We start from the raw sequence: 20,508 nt of genomic DNA, 5'->3' as shown, positions 1-20,508 counted from the left end.
AGAAAATATTTTAATTATTTATTTTGGATTGTTATGTGATTATTGTTAGTTAACGTTCATCGATTTTGGTTTTGTTAACCTGAATTTAATTAAATTGTTTATAGAATAGAACATTTAAATGGTGGTATAAATTGGTCTGCTTCTATATAGAGCTCATTTGCAATATAATACCATGAAAAACAGTACTTTTTTTTCATTTACATTCATTCAACTGTCTACACAATGCCAGTTTAATTAGTAAGATAAAATGATAAATATGGAATCATGTAACGGATTATAAAAGAATAAGTTATTGAACTTTCCAATAACTTCGTTTGTCTTATTGACTTAAATGAAGCTCGTAAAGTACATAAATACAAGTACAGCGCTTGAAGTGGGATTATCCATGTGGCTAATCATGTAGTTAATTAATTTTATAATGTTGGACTTACATTTATAAATATCAGCTCAAATGAAAATATCAAAATAATGTAAATAATTTAATCGAACACGTATCCCTAATCTTTCCCAAAGGACACATGCTGACATGGGTGGCTAAATCGAGATCTTAGGTATGTCGTCCAATCAATTTATATATTTTTTAAGTTAATTAGAAAAATGATCGTTTGTCCAAAAAAAAAAAAAGTTAGAAAAATGATCTTCGTCTACCATAAAGGTGCTGATGTGTATCAGTGTGTGGTTATCCTATAATTGATTAAAGATATGCTATTCTGCACCTTAATTAACTTGCCAATAAAATTTAAATTCAAACTGATCTTACGGATTTTTCATCTTATTGTTGAATTATTATAGATTTGTTTACATAGATAAATAATTTATCACCAATTATCCATGTAAATTACCGATGACTTACCAATAATTTACTGTCAAATTGTATTAGTTACTAGGTGTTTAAAAGGCTGGTTCCAGTACATTACTAAGTTGTAAATAGCCTAAATATATAATCGTTATTTAGTGGTGAATACATATGCATGTTATGCTGACGACCAACAGAAAATTTATAGATGGATATTTTTGTCTTAAAAGTATTGAAATGTTGGAAAAATGTAACGAATATATAAAATCGATATTTTCCAATAATAGTTACGTATGTAAAAATTATTTTACCGCCATTTCGTCGATAAGTAGTTGTTACCCATAATTTTTTATATCCATATGAAAAGTTTTATGACTTATTTTGTAAATCATATATGCTTCTATAGTGATGGATTAGAGTTATATATAGTGACATAATTTATGATATCTTTTATCTCTATTTCTTGTACGTTCTCAAAATAGCTAAAAGTATACATATGAACAAGCACAGTTAAGATCCTTGCAAAAATTAGTTTACACTATTATATTTATATAGTTACTTTTTTATGTAAAAAAAAAATAGAGGTCCTTGTTTAGTTACTTAGCCAGTGTAGCAAAAGAGTTTACAAACATGTACAATAATAGTTTCCCTATATATAAAGGTTTTATAAAAGGAAAACTACTTAAAAAAAAACTATTGTATTGTGTATGTTGCTGTATTTTCTATTTTAGGGCAATTTTCTAAAACTGAACTTAGTACATATATATATTTTTAATATGTAAGAATATGCTTTATAGAAATTAAAAGCCGGTAAAAATTTTGTGGATATTTTTTAACTTAAGATTTTTTATTCTTTTTTCCTTTAGATCTTAGATTTAAAATATATTCATCTACTGATATTTGTATTGTACATATGTTTTGAAATTTCAAGCAAACAATGTGAAAATGTGACACAATACTAGCTATTTGTAATCCTACCAAAAAAAATACTAGCTATTTGTAAAACCGTCGCTCAAATGCACTGCTACTAAAGCCCAAATAAAGTTCAAATAGTCTAGAATGGTGACAAAACAGATAGATTCTCTGAAACTGGAAAGCTCATGAAAAATCCAAAAGTGAAGAATTTTTTATTTATTTCTTGGAATTTAAATTCCATTACAAGATATGTATTCCGTAGAATAAACACACAATACAAAACAAAACTTATTTACTAGTTAAAGACTTAAAGATTCCATCCCCGTGTGGACCATATTGGACTGATCATCGGTGTTCGGTGAATTAAATGTCTCTTGTCTTCTCTTCCTTAATAGATGCATTAAGAACTTCTTGATTTTCACATATATATTCAAAACATAACATAGTAGTATTAAAAAATTTACTTGGGATTTAATCGAGAGAATCATTGTTTTCCCCCGATATTATTACAAAGTACGTAATTAATGTGGAATAATTAAAGTAATGATTAAACTCTTCATTAATTGGTGATCAGATTCGAAGTCCTGTCTCGTTGTGATGAGGAGAGGATAGCATCAATGGCGTCTTTAACTTGAGAAATGTCTGGAGCTTTTCCTCCTTGGGCCGGCCAAAACTCATCGGTCGCGAGTACCTAATAAATTAACGTTAGGTTAGAAGAAGATTATATCAATATATACCATGCTACGTACAATTCACTAAACATGTTTATATATAAATATGATAAATCAATCTTGTAGGGATATTTTGAGGGATGTTTGTCATAATTAATATACCTTTACTTGTACTTGAAGAAATTTGACATAGCTAATAGCTTTCTCTAGCATCGTCACCAAATCAACCTGGAAAAATGAAATAACACATACAATTATCAGAAATAATAATTTTATAAATTTGTTATAAATATTTTTTTGGATGTGTACGTACCTTGGTACCATTGGGTACAAGTTCTTGTAATATCTTGAGACGTTCACTTATCCTTTCTCTTCGATTCTGAACAAAATAAAACATATATACTAAAGTATGAGTTAAGAGAGAATGAGTTTTATTTTAATGAATGCTAATGTCAAGAAAGCAAACCTTGGCTGCTAGGCTTTGTGGATCCTTAGGTGAAGATGTTGGCTTAGGCTTGGCCTTCCCGTTCCCACCGTTATTCGGTTTCTTAGATGGTTGAGTGCTCTCTCCCTATATATCCATAATTCAAATTGACAACACATATCAAAGATCTTTCACTTATATCTTATATGAAAAATATTAAGAAAGTGTTTGATATTTGAAAGTACCGTGTGAGAACGTTTGTTTCCAGCGGATTTAGGTGACATAGACTCGTGTCTAGAACCAGTGGTTACAACAGTTGAATCAGAATATAACCAGTCTTTCTGGCCTTGAGGAGTTTCGGTGGATCTAGGGCTAATAATATCCATATGATTTTGATTCCAATTTGTGAAGCCGTAGCTCATGTTATTGCCCTCCAAGAAGGAGAAGCAGCTGCCGCCGCTACTACCACCGCAGCTTATGGCTGGAGGAGGAAAGCTCTCGTGATGATCAAAGTTAAGAAATGATGATCCGTTGAAATCCATCAAAGAGTTGTGATGTTCTTCACCGGATGGGTAAAACACAATCCCTTGATGTTGTTGATGATCTGAATTCATCGTGCTACTACTCGAAGCCGAGCCTCCTCCTCCTCCACCGGCATAAGTTGTGTCTGGCTGATCCAATCCCGGTGAGGAGAGATCTTCGGACGAGGAGGAATTTTGTTTTGACATGTAATTAGTCTCGTTGGGATGGTCATTAACGAGTGCCATTAGACATTAATAAGTTTGAAGAGTGGTTTTTGTTTAGGGTTTGTGTGTTTCTTGTTGATGAGAAGTGGCTTTAAGGTTGTCTATTGGTAAGCAAAGAGAGACAATGGTTTTGAGTAGTTATGTCATGATAAAGGTTTATATAGGTGGTTAAGTCTAATATTTTATTTAAGCTGGTGACGTATTCTTTATAAGATTTCTTAATTTTTTAAAAATTTTATTGAGTTTAATTAAACTGATTAGAAAAATAAGCTGGCATAAGATCAAACTCTATATTTGATCTCATTTTTTAATCTTATCAATCTTTAACCTTCGAAGTCATGAATGCATAGAATTCTAGGCTAGACATATTCTATGCACATTTCCCTTAACTTGCAATATTGGACTAGCATGCCTAATACGTTAAGTTCATGGGGTTACTAAAAAGGTTTGTAATTTTGTATTCATTGTCTCAAATCTCAATCCTTGTAATGTTTTACTTTGTGTATGGACTCTCATACTTATATGTGCTTTCAAGATCAATGTTCAGATTATAAAGAAAACTCCAAAGTTTTGTCGAATGACACTACACAGCGTATTCTTAACTCTTATCATGCGTGCTATTTTTTTTTTTTTTTTTTTTTTTNATGATACTTGTAGATAATCACAACCACTTTGCTAATAGTTGAATCATTCTAATATATAACCAAACACTTTACATGTTTTATGATACATTTTCGATTATCTAAAAAGAAAAAGCTAAAATTTGTAGTTATTATAAATTTTTTTACCTTCTTACATGTTTTATGAAATATCTACATATTCTTCCATTTCATACTAACTACACTAGCTTGGGTCTTTGCATCTATCTTACTATTTGTTCACCGTAGAGTGTGTGTTCCATTGTTACCATTTGAAATCATAATTGATACACAAGTTCTTATATAACCGCTAAAGCTTTTTTTTGGTAGAATATAACCGCTAAAGCTTTTTTTTTTGGTAGAATATAACCGCTAAAGCTGGTGTGACCAAAAGCTATCATTAAGTTATTTTCATTGTATGTAGGTTTAGTGATTAATTTTGGCGCTGTAAAAAAAAGCACATGATACACATACAGCACTGTAAAACTTAAAAATTCAATTTAAAATTTGGGTAGGAAAAAATCTAAATATCGGGGGAAAATTATGGATCTCATATCATATATACATCATTATCTTTTTGAGTGAAATAAAAATTAAAAATGAATGAATTTGTAAATTAAAGTTTTGTATTACAATATTTATGAGTAAACTCATCGGGATTGTTAGCTGGCAGTAAGGTGAAATTAATGGACTGAGACTTATAACCCCAAAAAATATTTGTTAATTAAGAGAGAAGCAAAAGCATCGCCGTATCTTACGCTAATCTACACGTCTTTTTGATTCCCACATATATGAATATGATGATCAAATTTTAATATATCAATTGTTTCGATGATTCATTTTTATTGTTTATCTTTTGTTTCCATGATTCATTTTTTTCCCGTATGAAGCTGCTTCTTACTTTCATTTCTTTAGCCGACACGTCGACTTAGGAGTTAGGAGTAATATACTCCATCTAACATAATTGTATTTTACTTTATTTTCGTTAATATCTTCGGATCAAACTTTTCTAGTTCCGGATCGTCGTCCCTTCTTTGGATTAGGGACCGACCCAAACATGGTAAAACAGTCTTCTTTGCTTTCAGTGGAACTCTAGTACGAGACGTGGTCATGTTTACCTTCCAAATGATATATATATATATATATATATATTTTGCAACGTATGAAAAATGTAGATTGCTGTCAAAAAAAAAAAAATGGTAGATTGAATCTATGAAGTTGAATTTAATATACGTTAAAAAATTATATGTATTTTTGTAGAGATCGTAAGACCATCTCATTAGTGGAAATTTTCGATTTGATATATTTTTATATTATTTTATTTTTTTAAATGGTGGCCAATGGTTATATTGCAGGTTAAATTAGACTTTATGGGTTTGATCTGATTTTGTTTTGTAAGTTAAGGGTAAATTTACAACAATAAAAAAATTAAGAGTTTTTTTAACAGAAAATCCTTTCTCAAGTTTTGTTTTTCATTTAACCGGAAAGTTACCATAACTAGATCTCTAAACCATTATTTTTACAATGGTTTAAATAGATTTATTAATTTCAAGTCATACATTGGAATGGTTTATTTTGGTACTATCTCACTTTATTGGAAAATAATTAATTTCATTTTGCATCCACCTAAACCGGTTAACACTTACCCATTTAACTTTGTAAATTATGTACTGTAATTATGATTATTTAAACTTATCTATTTATTATATTTAATCAATTAGTTTTTAGCTGAAATTAGTTTGTTTAAGCATGTTTGTACTTGAGAAATTCATTTTTAGTTTAGAAACCTTATGGACCGACCAAAAAGATAGAGACAACAAAGCCCCCAAACCCAAAGGCTCAAAATCTGAGAGATAGAGATTTTCTTATGCCAATATTTTAGAAGCCCAAACTTATATAACTTGTAAACTAATCTGTAAAAGTTAATGGAGTTCTAACTTAACTTATAGTGAAATAATATAGTAAAATTAATTAAAAAAAATACTTAGGTTCATTCCTAGGGTAAACCCTTTTCCACATCTCCTCCTTTTTCAACTATAGTTTTTAAAAAAAATCTAAATCTACTATTGAAAGTGTTGATCAAATATTTAATAATTGGATTTTGTATTCTATTAATTAAAACATCAGTTTTTAAGATAATTATTATTTGAAACTAAAAGTCACTCAGAACTTTACAAATCCACTAATATAAATACCGTAAACCTTAAAAAATTCTATAAAAATCTTGAATCTCTTTTTTTTTGGGACAAACATATGCTTCATTCCATTAACACAGAACACAACATACAACATAAGGATCATTGTTTAAGATACAACAAAGAAAAGCAGCCAATACAACAAAGACAAATAGGTAGATAAGGGTCAGCGAGATTGTAGACTTGAGAGCTATGAACCAATTCCTTGCAAGGGAGTTGGAGCCTGTGAAGTCAAGGAATAACGATGCTTCTTCCATGAATACTTCGATGGATGAAGAGATAGCCACTGTCTTGGATAGAAGACCAAGCGGCGTTGAGAAAGCTAAAGCTGAGAGCATTATCGGAGTGAGGATGTCTACCCGAAGGAGAGCTTTGCCAAAGGTTTGAACAAGGTTAAAAGTGTTCTGACTGAGGATAGTTAAAGGGTTGGTAGCAGGTTTAGGTTCATAAGAGAAACGCTTGAAGGTGTTGTGGTAACCCCCACTACATTGAGTTGAGGTCATAATGCCACTAGTCTTTAGGTTCTTAGGAGGAAACTTCAAAAAGTTGATGAGAAACGGTTTAACGGGCTCAAGGATAAGGCTGGTTAATGAAGGGAGCCTGAAGACACATCGGTAACCACAATTACGTATGGACTGGATCATAATGCTGATTGTATTCAAGCTGCTAACTCCAAAGGCAGAATCCCTAGGTGATACTAACAATAGGTTGTCTAGAGAAATTTTTAACCAAGCTAGTAACAATGGTAGTTTATTATCCAAATGCAGTCTTCGAACAAAAGGTTCCATAAATCTACACAAAGGTTGACTAGAATGGGAGAGATTTGATTTCCGATCAAACCTGGATAAATGCGAAGAAAGCTCTTGTGGAACACCTTGTGTTAATGAGCTCACATGCCTTAATGGGCCGAGAATTGGTAGGTCTTTCAATGGAAACCCTAGTTTTCCAAACGGGGGCAGAGGGTTGTTCAAGCGGCGGCCAGTTTGAGACGACATCTGATTCAGTGGGTCAAGCAACTCCGACGCAGGGGAGGATGTTGGGTGAGGGTTCATAGCGGGGCTAGAGGCATCGGGAGAGAACACAGGGATCTCAAGATCTCTGATACTCGAGGGAGAAACCAAGGTGAGATGGCCGTCGTGTGCCGTCAACGACTCCACCATGCAAGACACAAATGATGGTCCAAGGAGATCAGCTCCTGCCATCGCCCATACCTGGTCTGAGATCTCTTCTTGGTGGGTCGAGCACCTAGATCTGAAGGTTGCTGGTTCATCGGATACCTTTTCCGAGAAAGAGGTAGGTAGCATGTAAGAGTTGCGAAGCTCCGACCAACAACTGACCTCTTTGGATTTAGATTCGGCTATTTGGTGCATGTGGTTGGTGGGGGTTCGAGATGGGTTCAAAAGAAACGAAAGCATAACTAAAATTAAGAAGAAGAAGAAACAGATAGTACATGAAATAAGAGGAAGAAGTTGGGTTATGTCCCGATGCCGGCAAAGTTTTCCTTCGCGGAAGAAAGGCAGTGTTGAGGGTTTCTCGATTCTCGTGTCTGGGAGAAAAAAAGGCAAAAACAGATACGGGAAAGTTTGATTACTCATCTAAAAATCTTGAATCTCAATAATCACAATCTACATAACTATCTGAAAAAAATAAAAAACTGAAATTTACTTAATTTGACATAAATTTGGCCAAAAATAATTGAAATACCCAAATTTTACCCAGAGATAGCTTAATTAGTAAAAACTACAAAACCGAGGTGGTCCGTTCGAATCATACTTAGAAAAGCACCATATCAAATACTTTGATCTCCGAGAAAAAGTAGAGCTTGACTCAGAATCTTTTAATAATTAAAAAAAAGAAGGAAAAGTGTCTAATATTGTACGTATGGCATTCCATCGATGGGTACGTCAGGCCTAGTAGGCAAAATGTTCTGTTATGAATTAAATCCTGTTTTGTTTGCATTTAGTTGGGGTTGCTCCAAGTATCATAACATAGAAGTGTTCTATAAATACAGGGACTTGGACATAATAAAAAAATCATGGTCTAATACCATAAATCTGTACTTACTACATTAAGCTCGATTAATAATGCAAACGAGCAAAAATCATGAATACACATTTAAACCGTTCAATTAGTTGCAGAAGATAAGATGTGTTTTGATATTGGGATTTATACTATTATTGGGATTTGTGATATAGAGACTCTGTAAAGTCACCAAGAGGCATGCATATGCATTATTCTACAATTTACCTAATAAAAAAAATGAAGATTCATCTAAGAATTTATAATGTGATGATCTATAGATTCTGCAAGAAATTATAAATTCTTAAGTGGAAATGATTGTTACAAAATTTTTACATGATGGTTATTCTCTAGTTAGTTGTACTTATGACTCATGGACTTGAATCTTTGAAAGGGTCACATAGATGTAGCAATCAATTTTTTTTTTTTGGATTTTATGCAAAAAAAAAAAAGTCAATCCAAAATAAAGGGAACATATACAAGACTTTAAGTAAGCAACCAAACAAGCATCAAATCTTGCTTTTTGTACGTACCCGCAAATAGATATATGTTTCTATGCGTATTCGTCTTCTATTTTTTTCCTTCCAATTCCAATATATATAGTCTCACCTTCTTAAGTTTTATCTAGATTTCTTTGAACCTAAGAAAATGTTTTTTGAATATCATCTTAGGCCATGTTCATTTAAGTTTTATCTAAAAGTTGTTCGTTTACTTGTCGCTGGTTCAACGACCAGCGATCATAATTTGAAATCGCTAATTTATATAGTGGCTAGATTCAAAAACGACAACTTTTTAAAAACTAATATAATTGCTAGAAATACCCTCGTTTGTGTGCGGACGAACTTGGCAATAGTCCGATCTCTTTCGTCCTTCTCGGTCATTTGCTCAATTGCTCCTTCAATTCTCTATCTCTATTTTTTTATTTTTTCTTTTATGATCTCCATATATTGTCCTCTAAGTGTTGACTCATTTCCATTGCCTCCTAAGTTCCTATCTTTATTCCATTTCTTCTCAAATCCTCTCTCCAAATCTGATTTTAGTAGCTAGCCTGACTACGTACAGATGGTCGTCTGTCATTGATCTCGATAAATTTTCGGGTACAGAAGTGTTACTAGACCATCCCTTAACCTCTTAACCTAGCACTATTTAAAAAACATAAGTTAATGTTAACCAGACAATTTTACTAAACGCAAACGATCGAATATTACGGCATTATGGCACTCATCAGTTTTTTTTTTTTTTTTTCTATATTGGGATTTTAATTGTTGTTGCTTCCTACCTGTATGGTTTAGGTTAGAAGATTTAAACTCTACTTTTGTATAGTGTAGATGTTTAAAGCAGCTGCTGGTCTTTCTATTCCATTTTTAGATAAATTGTTCTTTACTTTTAGAAGTAAGATTTCTTAACTCTATTTTCTATCAAGCTTGTAGGTATCTTTCACTATCGATTCCTCTAAGTATTATTATTATTATGATGTAGAATAGCTATAAAGATCATTTACTCGTAACATCAATAGAGAAAATGAACAGACAGACATCAACATCTCCAATTTCTTTCACACAAAAGAAACCTATCTTGTGGTCGTCGGCTATGGTCTTGCCCTTCTTTGAGCAATTTAAACAACAACTTTACCAACTAATCTTCTTCTATTAAAATATGAATTAATCGCTCTAACAATATTTCAAATAATTAATCACACCCAATTATATCCTCCAACTGTGATCCTAACCAATTATTCAAAAAAGAATTTAAATTTAATTCACAATTATTATTTTTTCCCCTCGTCTTTTCGTGCTCAAACATCACACCAACAATACATTGACGATATAATTCTTCTTCTTCTTGAACAAAATATTTTTGATTTCTAAAATCCAAAGAACTCACTTTACACATTTCAACAAATTTAAAAGAGAATTGTTCTTGTCACTTTCTCTCTGCTTTTTTTTTTTTTTCATTTTCTTTAGAATGGGTTTTTGTGTTAATCAAAGAGACCCGGAGACAAATTCTCAAGAAAACGATCAAGAAAGCAAAACTCGTTTGAAAAGAATGGTTCTTGATTTGGGTTTTGGTTGTTTCCTTCTTCCTCGAACCAGCTCTCGTGAGGACAACAAAGCTTGGCTCTTGGAAGAAACAGAGCCGGTTCCGAAGCTTATAGACTCAGAGCCACATTCGTTGCAGTCTTCATTTAGGTTTAGTCTTTTCTCGCTAGTGGAGTTGGATAAGACGAAAAAAGAGCACCCTTCGTCGTCTTATCGGGATTTGCCGGTTTCTGAAGGATCAGAGACGGTTCTGTTTGTGAATCTGGAGAATGAGACAGGACTAGAATCAAAGGATGATATGAATTGGTCTAGAGCTGTTTCGTTGGAGAAGAGTATTTCTCCGGTGACCAATACTTTGGTCAGATTCAGCTACAGTGAACTCCTCGCCGCCACGCGCAGTTTCTCAAAACGTAAACCCTAGCTAAACCCTAAAAAATTCCTTTGTGTGTTTTTAGTAATTTGATATGTTAAATCTGTGTTGAAATTGGTTAGGGAGGGTGTTGGGAAGAGGAGCTTGTAGCTATGTGTTTAAGGGAAGAATCGGGATTTGGCGTAAAGCCGTGGCCATCAAAAGACTTGATAAGAAAGATAAAGAATCTCCTAAGTCGTTTTGCAGAGAATTGATGATTGCAAGCTCTCTTCATTGCCCTAACGTTGTGCCTTTGCTAGGGTTCTGTATCGATCCCGATCAAGGGCTTTTCTTGGTGTACAAGTTTGTCTCTGGTGGCAGCCTTGAACGCTTTTTACATGGTAATTACAATACCTCCTCTCATTCTTTATCATTGGATTGCAAAGTTGTGTATAGATTGACGGGTTTTATATTGAGTCGTTTTATATTACTTGGTTCCAAATTAGATAAAAAGAAGAAGAAAGGTAGGATGAGTCCCTTGTGTCTGCCTTGGTCAACAAGGTACAAGGTTGCCTTAGGTATTGCAGATGCCATAGCGTATTTACATAATGGAACGGAGCAATGTGTTGTGCATAGAGACATCAAACCCTCAAATATTCTTCTTTCCTCAAACAAAATTCCAAAGGTAAAAGAGACTTTGAACCACATTTTGGTAATTTTATCAGCATAAGTGTGTTCTGTATTCATTATTCGAGTTCATCTTTCAGTTGTGTGATTTTGGCCTGGCGACTTGGACCGCTGCACCTTCGGTTCCTTTCCTCTGTAAGACCGTGAAAGGAACTTTTGGGTATCTAACTAACTTGAAAACTTTTTGATGATCATGAAGTCATTTTTATGGATCGAAAAGTTTTAAACAATTTGGAAAATTTATTGCAGCTATCTAGCTCCTGAGTATTTCCAACACGGCAAAATATCTGATAAGACCGATGTTTACGCATTTGGAGTCGTGTTGCTTGAGCTAATAACTGGTCGAAAACCAATTGAAGCAAGAAGACCATCTGGTGAAGAAAATTTGGTAGTTTGGGTAAGTCTTTATCTTATTTTTGTTTCTTTCTTTTAACTAGTAGTAAACCAAACCCATTGACTTAAGCTAGTTGTAGCACTAAAATTCCACAAGCCCCTTTTTCCCAAAAATGGAAAGGGGATTCTAATTTCCAACCAAGAAATAAATGCTTCTCAATACATTCTTTTCAATTTTGTAACTCGGGGTTTTGGTCAAGCCTGGTTGAGCTACAAATTCTGGTTAAAATGTAAACGGTTTATGACAAAACAAGGATTGGTTTTTATGTTTTTGTGTAGGCAAAACCGTTGTTGCATAGAGGGATTGAAGCTATAGAGGAGTTGCTTGATCCAAGGCTAAAATGTACAAGAAAAAACACAGCTTCGATGGAGCGTATGATCCGAGCTGCAGCCGCGTGTGTGATCAACGAGGAATCGCAACGACCGGGGATGAAGGAGATAGTTTCAATCCTAAAAGGCTGTGAAGGGATAGAGCTAAGGACGTTTTCAAGCCGGAAGAAATCAAACCTTCCGGGTATAATGGACTGTTATCCGCAGTTTCAACGGACAAATTCTGAGATGAAGAGTCATCTTGCTCTGGCGATGCTCGGAGTACCGGAATTTGAAGATGATGATCTTTTGTAGTGAAGGTAACAGTCCCGAAAATGGTAACAAACTTCATAAAACTATAAAGAAGATGGTACGTGTAGCATGTAAATGTTTACTCACTACAAAAAAGACGCCATTTAACGTCAGTTGGTTTAGAGGTTAACGTCGGTATTTAACCGACTTAATTATATTGACGTGTTAGCGTTTACCGTAAAAGTAATTTACTTCAGTTGTTTAAACGACGTAAACTTTAACGACGTAAAATTAGCGTCAGTTCTCTAATTATTAGCGTCAGTTAATAAACTGACACCATACGAAATAGTTAATGTCACTAAATTAACCGACGTTATCTGCCTTTGTTTTATTACCAGTTTATTAGTTTATTATATTTATTTATTATATAAATAAAAAATCACAGGAAACTAAAATTAAGAAAGACAATTGCCGTGTATAGAAACTTTCTTTCATTGATAAACTTTGTTTACATGATACAACTTAGTTCTGAAAAATATAAACATCCTCAAAAAGAAATCACAATCTGCCCATCTGCTCTTCAAGGTTTTAAACTGTGGTCTTTGAAAGAAGTGACCAATTTACATCTGCATTCGGATTGGAGATAAGCACGTATCATGAGTCTAGCATTACGTCAACACCCACCTGAGGATATGCCACTGGAAAAAGATATGAATCAACAAAAGACCATAGTAAAGAAAACAACACATAGAGTTGCTATAATGTAATCCACATACCTGAAACCTCTTATATTTTCAAGATCTTCTATTTGCCTCACTAATCTAATATTAGAAATATTATCAGATATAATCATTGAACTTTGAACAGGAGGATGAGATTCTTCAATGATAACTTCAGGAGGAATTTCATCTGAAATAGTAGGATCACCCATATCATACAAGTCTCTTGGTTGGACGTGTACAACAACACTCCATTCTTTTTCTTGTGGATCTTCCACATAGTAAACCAATCTTGCCTGAGAAGCCAGGACATAAGGCTCATCTTCTTCACCATTTCCAGTGTGAATTAAACGAGAGAAATTTACCATAGTATGACCAAAATCATCTTTCTTATACCCTCTAGCATAACGAGTATCAACCCATTTACATTTGAATAATATAACTCTAAATGAGTCATAGTAGTTCAATTCCAGAATTTCAGTTAATTTCCCATAGTACGAAACATCTCCGGCTCTAGGATTAAGATCACGTGAACTAGCATAACTAATGGTTTCAGCTGAGACAAAAATTCCACTATTCTGAGTTCTTAGGTCTTGCTCCCTTTCTATATTTCTAAACTTGAAGCCATTGATGTTATATGCTCCTCTGTATCATTAACTGTTGTAGATGTCTTCCACCTTGATTTTTCACAGATTTTGCATGTGTTTCTAGATGCATCATCTCCCCAATACAACATGCAGTCATTGGGACACACATGAATAGTCTCATAGTTAAATCCTAACTTATGTATTATCTTCTTCATATCATTAAATGAACCTGGCAGCTTTGCATGCTCAAAAGCTTCCTTCAAGAGATCAATTAGCAGTGAAATTCCTTTGTCACTTATCCTAGACATACACTTGATGTGATACAGCTTAATCATAAATGATAACTTGCTGAATGTGTGGCACCCCTCATATAAAGCTTCATTACAGTCTGAAAACAAATCATCAAATGCCTCCTTTTGCTTTGAATGATCCTCCACAGGAACACTTGTAGATTCATCAAAGTTATTATTCATATCTGGGAAAACATCTTCAAGCAGATTCATAATTGGGTTTTCAGCGTGACCACCATCAGATTCAGGTTCTAATCTCACTGTTTGCTCTTGCAAATCTATTTCTCCGCCATGGAGATACCAATTTGTATACGCAGGTAGAAAACCATGACAGATTAAATCACCCTTAATCTAACATTTTTCACTTTCCATTGAACACAAGTATTAAACGGGAACATATAAGAAACAAAGTAGCAGCTAAATCGTATAAAAACAAAGCTCAACACTCAATCTAGATGTAGACAAGTGAATGGTACCTTAAATTTCAAATTTCAGAGAGATTCACCAAAGCTGAAAAATCGATCCTAAATATCTTCACGAATCCTTCAACCAAAATTCATAATCATTGTTAGAATCGACATATTTCGTCAATAACACAACAAATTCAAACCTTACTAACCTCTTATGGAGTTGCAGAAAACTTTTCAAATCGAAATTGATGAAATCGGTGAGGGATTTGGGATTCGTTGAGACTTGAGACTGATGAGTGATTTTAATCAGTTAGAAATGCATAAAAACGAAAAACCCCATGATTTTGATTTTGATTTTGATTGCTCTGTGTTTTCTGGGTTGAGAAACGAGAAGAAGCTTGATTAATTTGAAGACCTTATCGGTTTTTTTCTTTTGTTTCATGTTGGGCTTGTTTGGGCCTTTTCATTTTCTGGAAACTTATCCATTCACAAATTGAAAACTTTTAGAAAATAAAATAAATGTTAACGTCGGTTAAGCAAATGATGTTAATATCCGTTCCATTCTAACATTTAACGTCGGTTGAAGAACTAACTTAAAAGAACCGACGTTATTTAACGTGTTTCTTGTAGTGTTGTACTGATAAACCCGGTTTAGATTTTTATTTTACCGGTTTGGCTTTTGAAAGATCCTATTCTTCCGGTTTGGTTCATAATCATAAAACAAAGAGATTATTGGCATTTTAGTACATTTTTTAAACTTAATCAGAAATGTAGTACATGCACTATTTATAATTAGAGAAATAGTTAGGGTTTCACTTGTGAAATATAATGTTTGTGAGATAAAATTGTGAGAGAGAAAGAGAAATGAGATGGTGTATGCTTGAGAGAGAGAAATAGGGAATAAGATATTTATTAAAATATTTTGGTAATATGATTTTTTTTAAAAAAAAATTTCAGATATATAAAAATCTATATTTTTTCTTTATAATTTGATATGTATTTTGTTTGATGATTTTATTTGATAATGTTAAATATTTTTTTACAAATTTTGTATTCGTACACATAATTAAGTGTACGGATATATCTGTACACCTTATTAAATGTATACATATCTGCACACTTTATTAAGTGTACAAATATCTCTACACATTACTAAGTGTACACATTACATCTATACACTTAATAATGTGTAGAGACATGAGTACATTTAACAAGATGTGCAGATATGTATACATTTAATAAGGTGTACAAACATCCGTACACTTAATAATGTGTACAGACACTTAATAATGTGTACAAACATCCGTACACTTTATTAAATGTACGGGTAAAAAAATGTATAGAATATATTTAAAACTTATTAAACAAAATGCATATCAAATTATAAAGAAAAAAATATAGATTTTTTTGTATCTGAAATTTTTTCTAAAAAAAGATTATATTAACAATTATTTAAATAATTATCACAATTTTTCAATTTCACAAAGGAGTCCTATATAATTCTCCTATCTCACACACACACTCATACACAAACATTCTCTCACATATTTTCCCAATTATAAATAGTATATGTACTAAAACACTAATTAAGTTTCCAAAATGTACTATAATGCCAACATACCCTAAAACAAAAGACGCAACAAAATTTGTCAAATGGTCAGTATCACCTTATAACCACAACTTGACATATATAATTGGTATTAGAATGAAGCTTGTCCGACAAAAACAAGTTTTTCACACTCCAAGATCCACAAATCAAACTGTGAATAATTATTCAAACACATACATTTGCACAAAAAAAAGTTTCTTGATAATAGATAGAACATAAAAGTATACAAAAAATATATATGATCCTTTTATTTTGATGTTTTGGGGATTTGATACTTATTAATTTGTCTTCGTAACTTTTGCTAACTCTTACGAGAAACGTTAAGGAACCGGAGGAGATAGTCTTTCTGGATGTCTGTCACGATGGTGACGGTGGCATGTATCTTATAGGATAAAGGGGCCTTCTTTCTTATTCATATATATTGAAAACATTTTCTTAAAATCTTTGAAGTTAATTTCAAGGTTGACCTAATTATTGATATCTTTTATGATTATATGTTGATACGAACATAACACCATTTCATATAGAATGCAAGTTTACCGAGTTTATAAACACTATAGTGTAAACATTCATATATAATGTCATGTATTTTTCTAAATACTCATTCGTTCACCCAATGAACAAAGATTTTACTTTATTCATATACATTATCTTTTCAATTTTTAGTAATTGATTTTTAAAAACTTTTGTTTACCATCGCCATCTTCAATTATATATACTAGGATGTCGACAAACTTTAAATTATGAACATTGTTAATTCTTGTTTCGAGTGAAATTTTTATTGTAATCCTTTAATTGTATAGTATGAAATTCAGAAACAATGTCTAACATGAATCAACAATATCCTCAAACCCAAGAAAATCAAATTAATTAAATAATAATTTTGTTGTAAATACAAAAATCGATTCAATGATAATAAGAGAAAAATGCTAACAATTTAGGTTTGCCGAATCTTAGTCAGATTATCAATTTTGGAAGATATTCACGTAAAGAAAAATTCAAATCATTATTCTGTCAAAATTTACAAAAAAATAATAAGAGAAGCAGGGTGAGAGATCTCATAGTTACAACTTACAACCAACCACATTAGCTTAAAAGATAGATCTATGAAAAATTAGAAGTTACAAAATTACCTAGATTAATGTTTCGCAGAGATGATCCATGTGGGTATAAGATGGAAAATGACACCAAAGAAAGATTGGATAATTGAATCAAGAAATAAAACAGTTCAGATTTTAAGAAAGATGAGTGAATCAACATCGATTAATAAATTGAAAAAAGCAATACTTAGATTTTTAGAAACTCGGAGGTGTGAAACAATACTGAGAGAAATAAATTTTTTTTTCAAAGTCCATAAAAATCTCTATATATAAAAACAAAGAGGTGTGAAACAAAAATGTGCAAAAAAATAAGAGATGCGAAACAAAAAAGTGTGTAAAATTAAGATGTGTGAATAATCAAATATAGGGGTATGACGAAGAAATACAATTGTTGGATCAATACATTGCAACTTTTGAGGACATTAACAAATCTAAACCGTTAGATAAGATAACAAAAACAATCTCATCTGTTAGATTTGAATTGACCCTTAAAAGTCGGTTTGATATCTTATTATATAAAGCTTGATGTCAAAGTTACTCATTAACAAGATTGTGACACGTGTTACTTTTATCGATAAAATGTTGACATGAGTCAATTCTAAATTTACTAAAACATTACAAAAAAACTAAAAAGTAAAAAGTAAAAGTTCTAAACCTATTGTAAAAAGTAAATCTACACACTATTAATATTTGTTTATTCTTTCTTTAATATTATAATTTAATTATGTTGTAGTATTTTTAGTTTTTAGTTATATTATCTATTTAAATTTGATTTCTTATTAGAAATTCGTAATGATTTTAAAATATCTATTTATATTATTTTGAATTTTTTTCTTCAGTTAAGGATATGTAAGATTTTTTAAGGATATTTAAATTAATGTTGTAGTATTTTTAAATTGTTTAAATTGTTAAGGATATTTAAATTAATGTTGTAGTATTTTTAAATTGTTTTTTAGTTTCTATTTTATATCTCTAAATTATATAAGACTTTTATATCATCGTGCTTATAATTTTCAATTTTTATTTTTATTATGTCAAATTAACTATCTTTCAATTTTTCAAATCTTATTGGGTTGGTCATAAACTCAATGCAATCGCGTAGATATTTTTTTTGATTTTTATCCACAATATTTTTTGAGTAAACAATTTTAAAGAAATATTTTAATGGTTATAAAAAACTGTCACAAACAAGTGGTTAAAAGGAAGTACGTCAAATTGAAAGTAAATGAACAAAAATTGGTTTAATTTGTTTCACGACGTCATTTATAAGTGGTGACAAAGAGCAAACTTTAACAATAAAATATTTTTGGATGTAAGAACATATTTTTAGTGGTAAAACATATTATAAAAATGTATGTGGATTCTAATAAGATGACGTTTTGTTGGATTAACTCCATGTAAAACATGAATAAGTTGCGGAACGTTTTTGAATTTGACAATATTGGTCCTTGATTGACTAGCTACTCCTCTGCTTGGTCGTGGGTTTGACCTCCCGTAATACTATTCGTAATAATTAATATTTGAAAAAAGTTTCGGTGGTTAGATTATTGTAATAATCGCAATAACTTTAAAATATAAAAATAAAAATTAGTGTATTAAAGTAAAAGCTTATCTCTAACTAAGAATATTTATATATGAATTTCTAGAAAATATATTTTATTTACAAAAAAAAATATATTCTTTTAAAATTTTATTTTAGTAGACAATTTTAAAACCTGCGGATGGAGCGGGTACTAATCTAATTATATATAGATAGATGTATCTACTCCATATCCATAATTTAACTAAAAGTTATTGGTAATGTAACAAATTCTTTTGATGCCACCATTGTTCAATGATTATGATTTAGTTTGATATTGTCAAACCAATTACAAAGCAACAATATCTATAATAAAAAAGATACTCTTCTCCTCTTTATCTTTGCACTGTCATTTTCACATACTTCTTTATTGGCTTCACAGTCTCCATTGTTCCCGACCTCTGAAGTTCTTTCCGTGTCAATGGTGGGAATTTGTTTTTTTCTCTTCTTTTTCTCTACACTACTATTTCCATTTACGTTTTCTTCAGCTTCACAGACTCCACTGATCCCAACCACTGAAGGGAAAACACTTATCTCAGAAGAGATGAGTGCATTCGCTATATGTACCGTATTTTCTTCTCCTGAGAGTAATATATAAAAAGCAAAAACAAAATTTCAGAAAGTCAAATGTTACAACGTTTTACTTCATACTTAGATAGAGAGAGATTCGTAATACCATGTTCATGTGTGGCTTTGATAACGTTTTTCTCCAAACTCATCTCAGTAACCTTGGACTTGGAACAACCAGTTTCAGAATTATTCTATACAAAGAAAAAAAAAAAAGAGGAGTGATGAGAAATATATGTCTAAAAGATATGATCCAAAATTAAGCAAGTGAAAGCTGCAAACAACATTAAATATCAAGATACAGTATTAATAGAAACTCAACTGTGTACTTGGAGATATCAGTAATCGCCGAAGAATCTCCATTGTCATCCTGTAACAAATTATTGAATCACATTTATTCATAAATTTCATAGACATACAGTGCAAGTAGGAATAGTGTTCAAGAAGGAACTGCCTCACCATTCTTCTCTTCTCTGTATTTAAACTGTCAGCTTCACAGTCTTCATAATTAACCCCACATTCTTTTACAACCAATTCGTCTCCGTCGATCGAGAATTTAATGAAAAGCTCGTGTGAAATCACATGTACATATGCGTCAAATTCGAAGATGTACAAATGCTCAGCGAAAGAGTTATGTAGATAGTGGTATGGTGAATTGCATATACCAATGCTTCTATTATGTTTGTCCACAATTTGAACAGTTTCAGACACCCCGTCATCCTCACTATATTCACTGTCATTGTCCGCATCACTATCTTCAACGTCATGCTCCTCCTCATCACTATCTTCAACGCCATTATCCTCATCACTATCCTCAATGTCATTCTCCTCATCACCATATTCCATGACATTGTCCTCATCACCATCTTCGACGTCATTCTCCTCATCATCACCATCTTCGACGTCATTCTCCCTATCACCACCATCTTCACCGTCATTCTCCTCCCCTTCACCAACTTCAACCTCATTTCCCTCATCACTCTCTTTAATGTCATTCTTACTAACCAGCAAAATGCAAGCCTTAAATTTCAATTTAGAAGGGAAAGGCCTCTCGTTCAACTTCAATACTAGGCAAGTACCTCCGTTAGCTCGATGAGTGAAGTATGTAGGGATTTCTTTACCGGGTAAGACGACGCTGTAAGACGTGGATGACTGGATGATGAGATCTCTCGCATCTTTATTTAGTTTGAAGCAGTTAGAAAAATATGAAACTC

The 20,508-nt window shown here is 32.2% G+C and overlaps 3 protein-coding genes and 1 long non-coding RNA gene across 5 annotated transcripts; 1 reads left to right on the top strand and 3 right to left on the bottom strand.

The window, feature by feature from the left end:
• On the bottom strand, positions 1,960-3,663 carry LOC104701241 (transcription factor bHLH83-like). The gene is made up of 5 exons (XM_010416888.2): positions 3,052-3,663; positions 2,849-2,953; positions 2,696-2,761; positions 2,545-2,610; positions 1,960-2,402 (listed from the first exon to the last, which is right to left on the bottom strand). Exons 1-5 carry the CDS (start codon positions 3,571-3,573, stop codon positions 2,271-2,273), a joined length of 891 nt encoding a protein of 296 aa, XP_010415190.1. The 5' UTR covers positions 3,574-3,663; the 3' UTR covers positions 1,960-2,270.
• On the top strand, positions 10,220-12,727 carry LOC104701240 (serine/threonine-protein kinase CDL1-like). Its single transcript, XM_010416887.2, has 6 exons — positions 10,220-10,853; positions 10,936-11,193; positions 11,299-11,477; positions 11,560-11,639; positions 11,729-11,876; positions 12,152-12,727. Exons 1-6 carry the CDS (start codon positions 10,370-10,372, stop codon positions 12,494-12,496), a joined length of 1,494 nt encoding a protein of 497 aa, XP_010415189.1. The 5' UTR covers positions 10,220-10,369; the 3' UTR covers positions 12,497-12,727.
• Positions 12,908-14,866, bottom strand: LOC104701239. Of its 2 annotated transcripts, XR_753789.1 has the most exons (3): positions 14,649-14,865; positions 13,210-14,572; positions 12,908-13,131 (listed from the first exon to the last, which is right to left on the bottom strand). It is a non-coding gene; the product is annotated as an uncharacterized LOC104701239 (long non-coding RNA). The 2 variants fall into 2 exon arrangements; XR_002032742.1 differs by having other exon boundaries at positions 12,908-14,572; positions 14,649-14,866.
• LOC104701237 lies at positions 18,932-20,163 on the bottom strand. Its single transcript, XM_010416885.2, has 4 exons — positions 19,754-20,163; positions 19,617-19,664; positions 19,404-19,488; positions 18,932-19,308 (listed from the first exon to the last, which is right to left on the bottom strand). The coding sequence occupies exons 1-4, from the start codon at positions 20,138-20,140 to the stop codon at positions 19,034-19,036; spliced, it is 795 nt and encodes a 264-aa protein (XP_010415187.1). The 5' UTR covers positions 20,141-20,163; the 3' UTR covers positions 18,932-19,033.

Source organism: Camelina sativa, chromosome 7 (assembly GCF_000633955.1).
Source record: "Camelina sativa cultivar DH55 chromosome 7, Cs, whole genome shotgun sequence".
Lineage (NCBI taxonomy): Eukaryota > Viridiplantae > Streptophyta > Magnoliopsida > Brassicales > Brassicaceae > Camelina > Camelina sativa.
The sequence above is the reverse complement of the archived record's forward strand: the minus strand, read 5'-3'. Positions and strand labels throughout refer to the sequence as shown.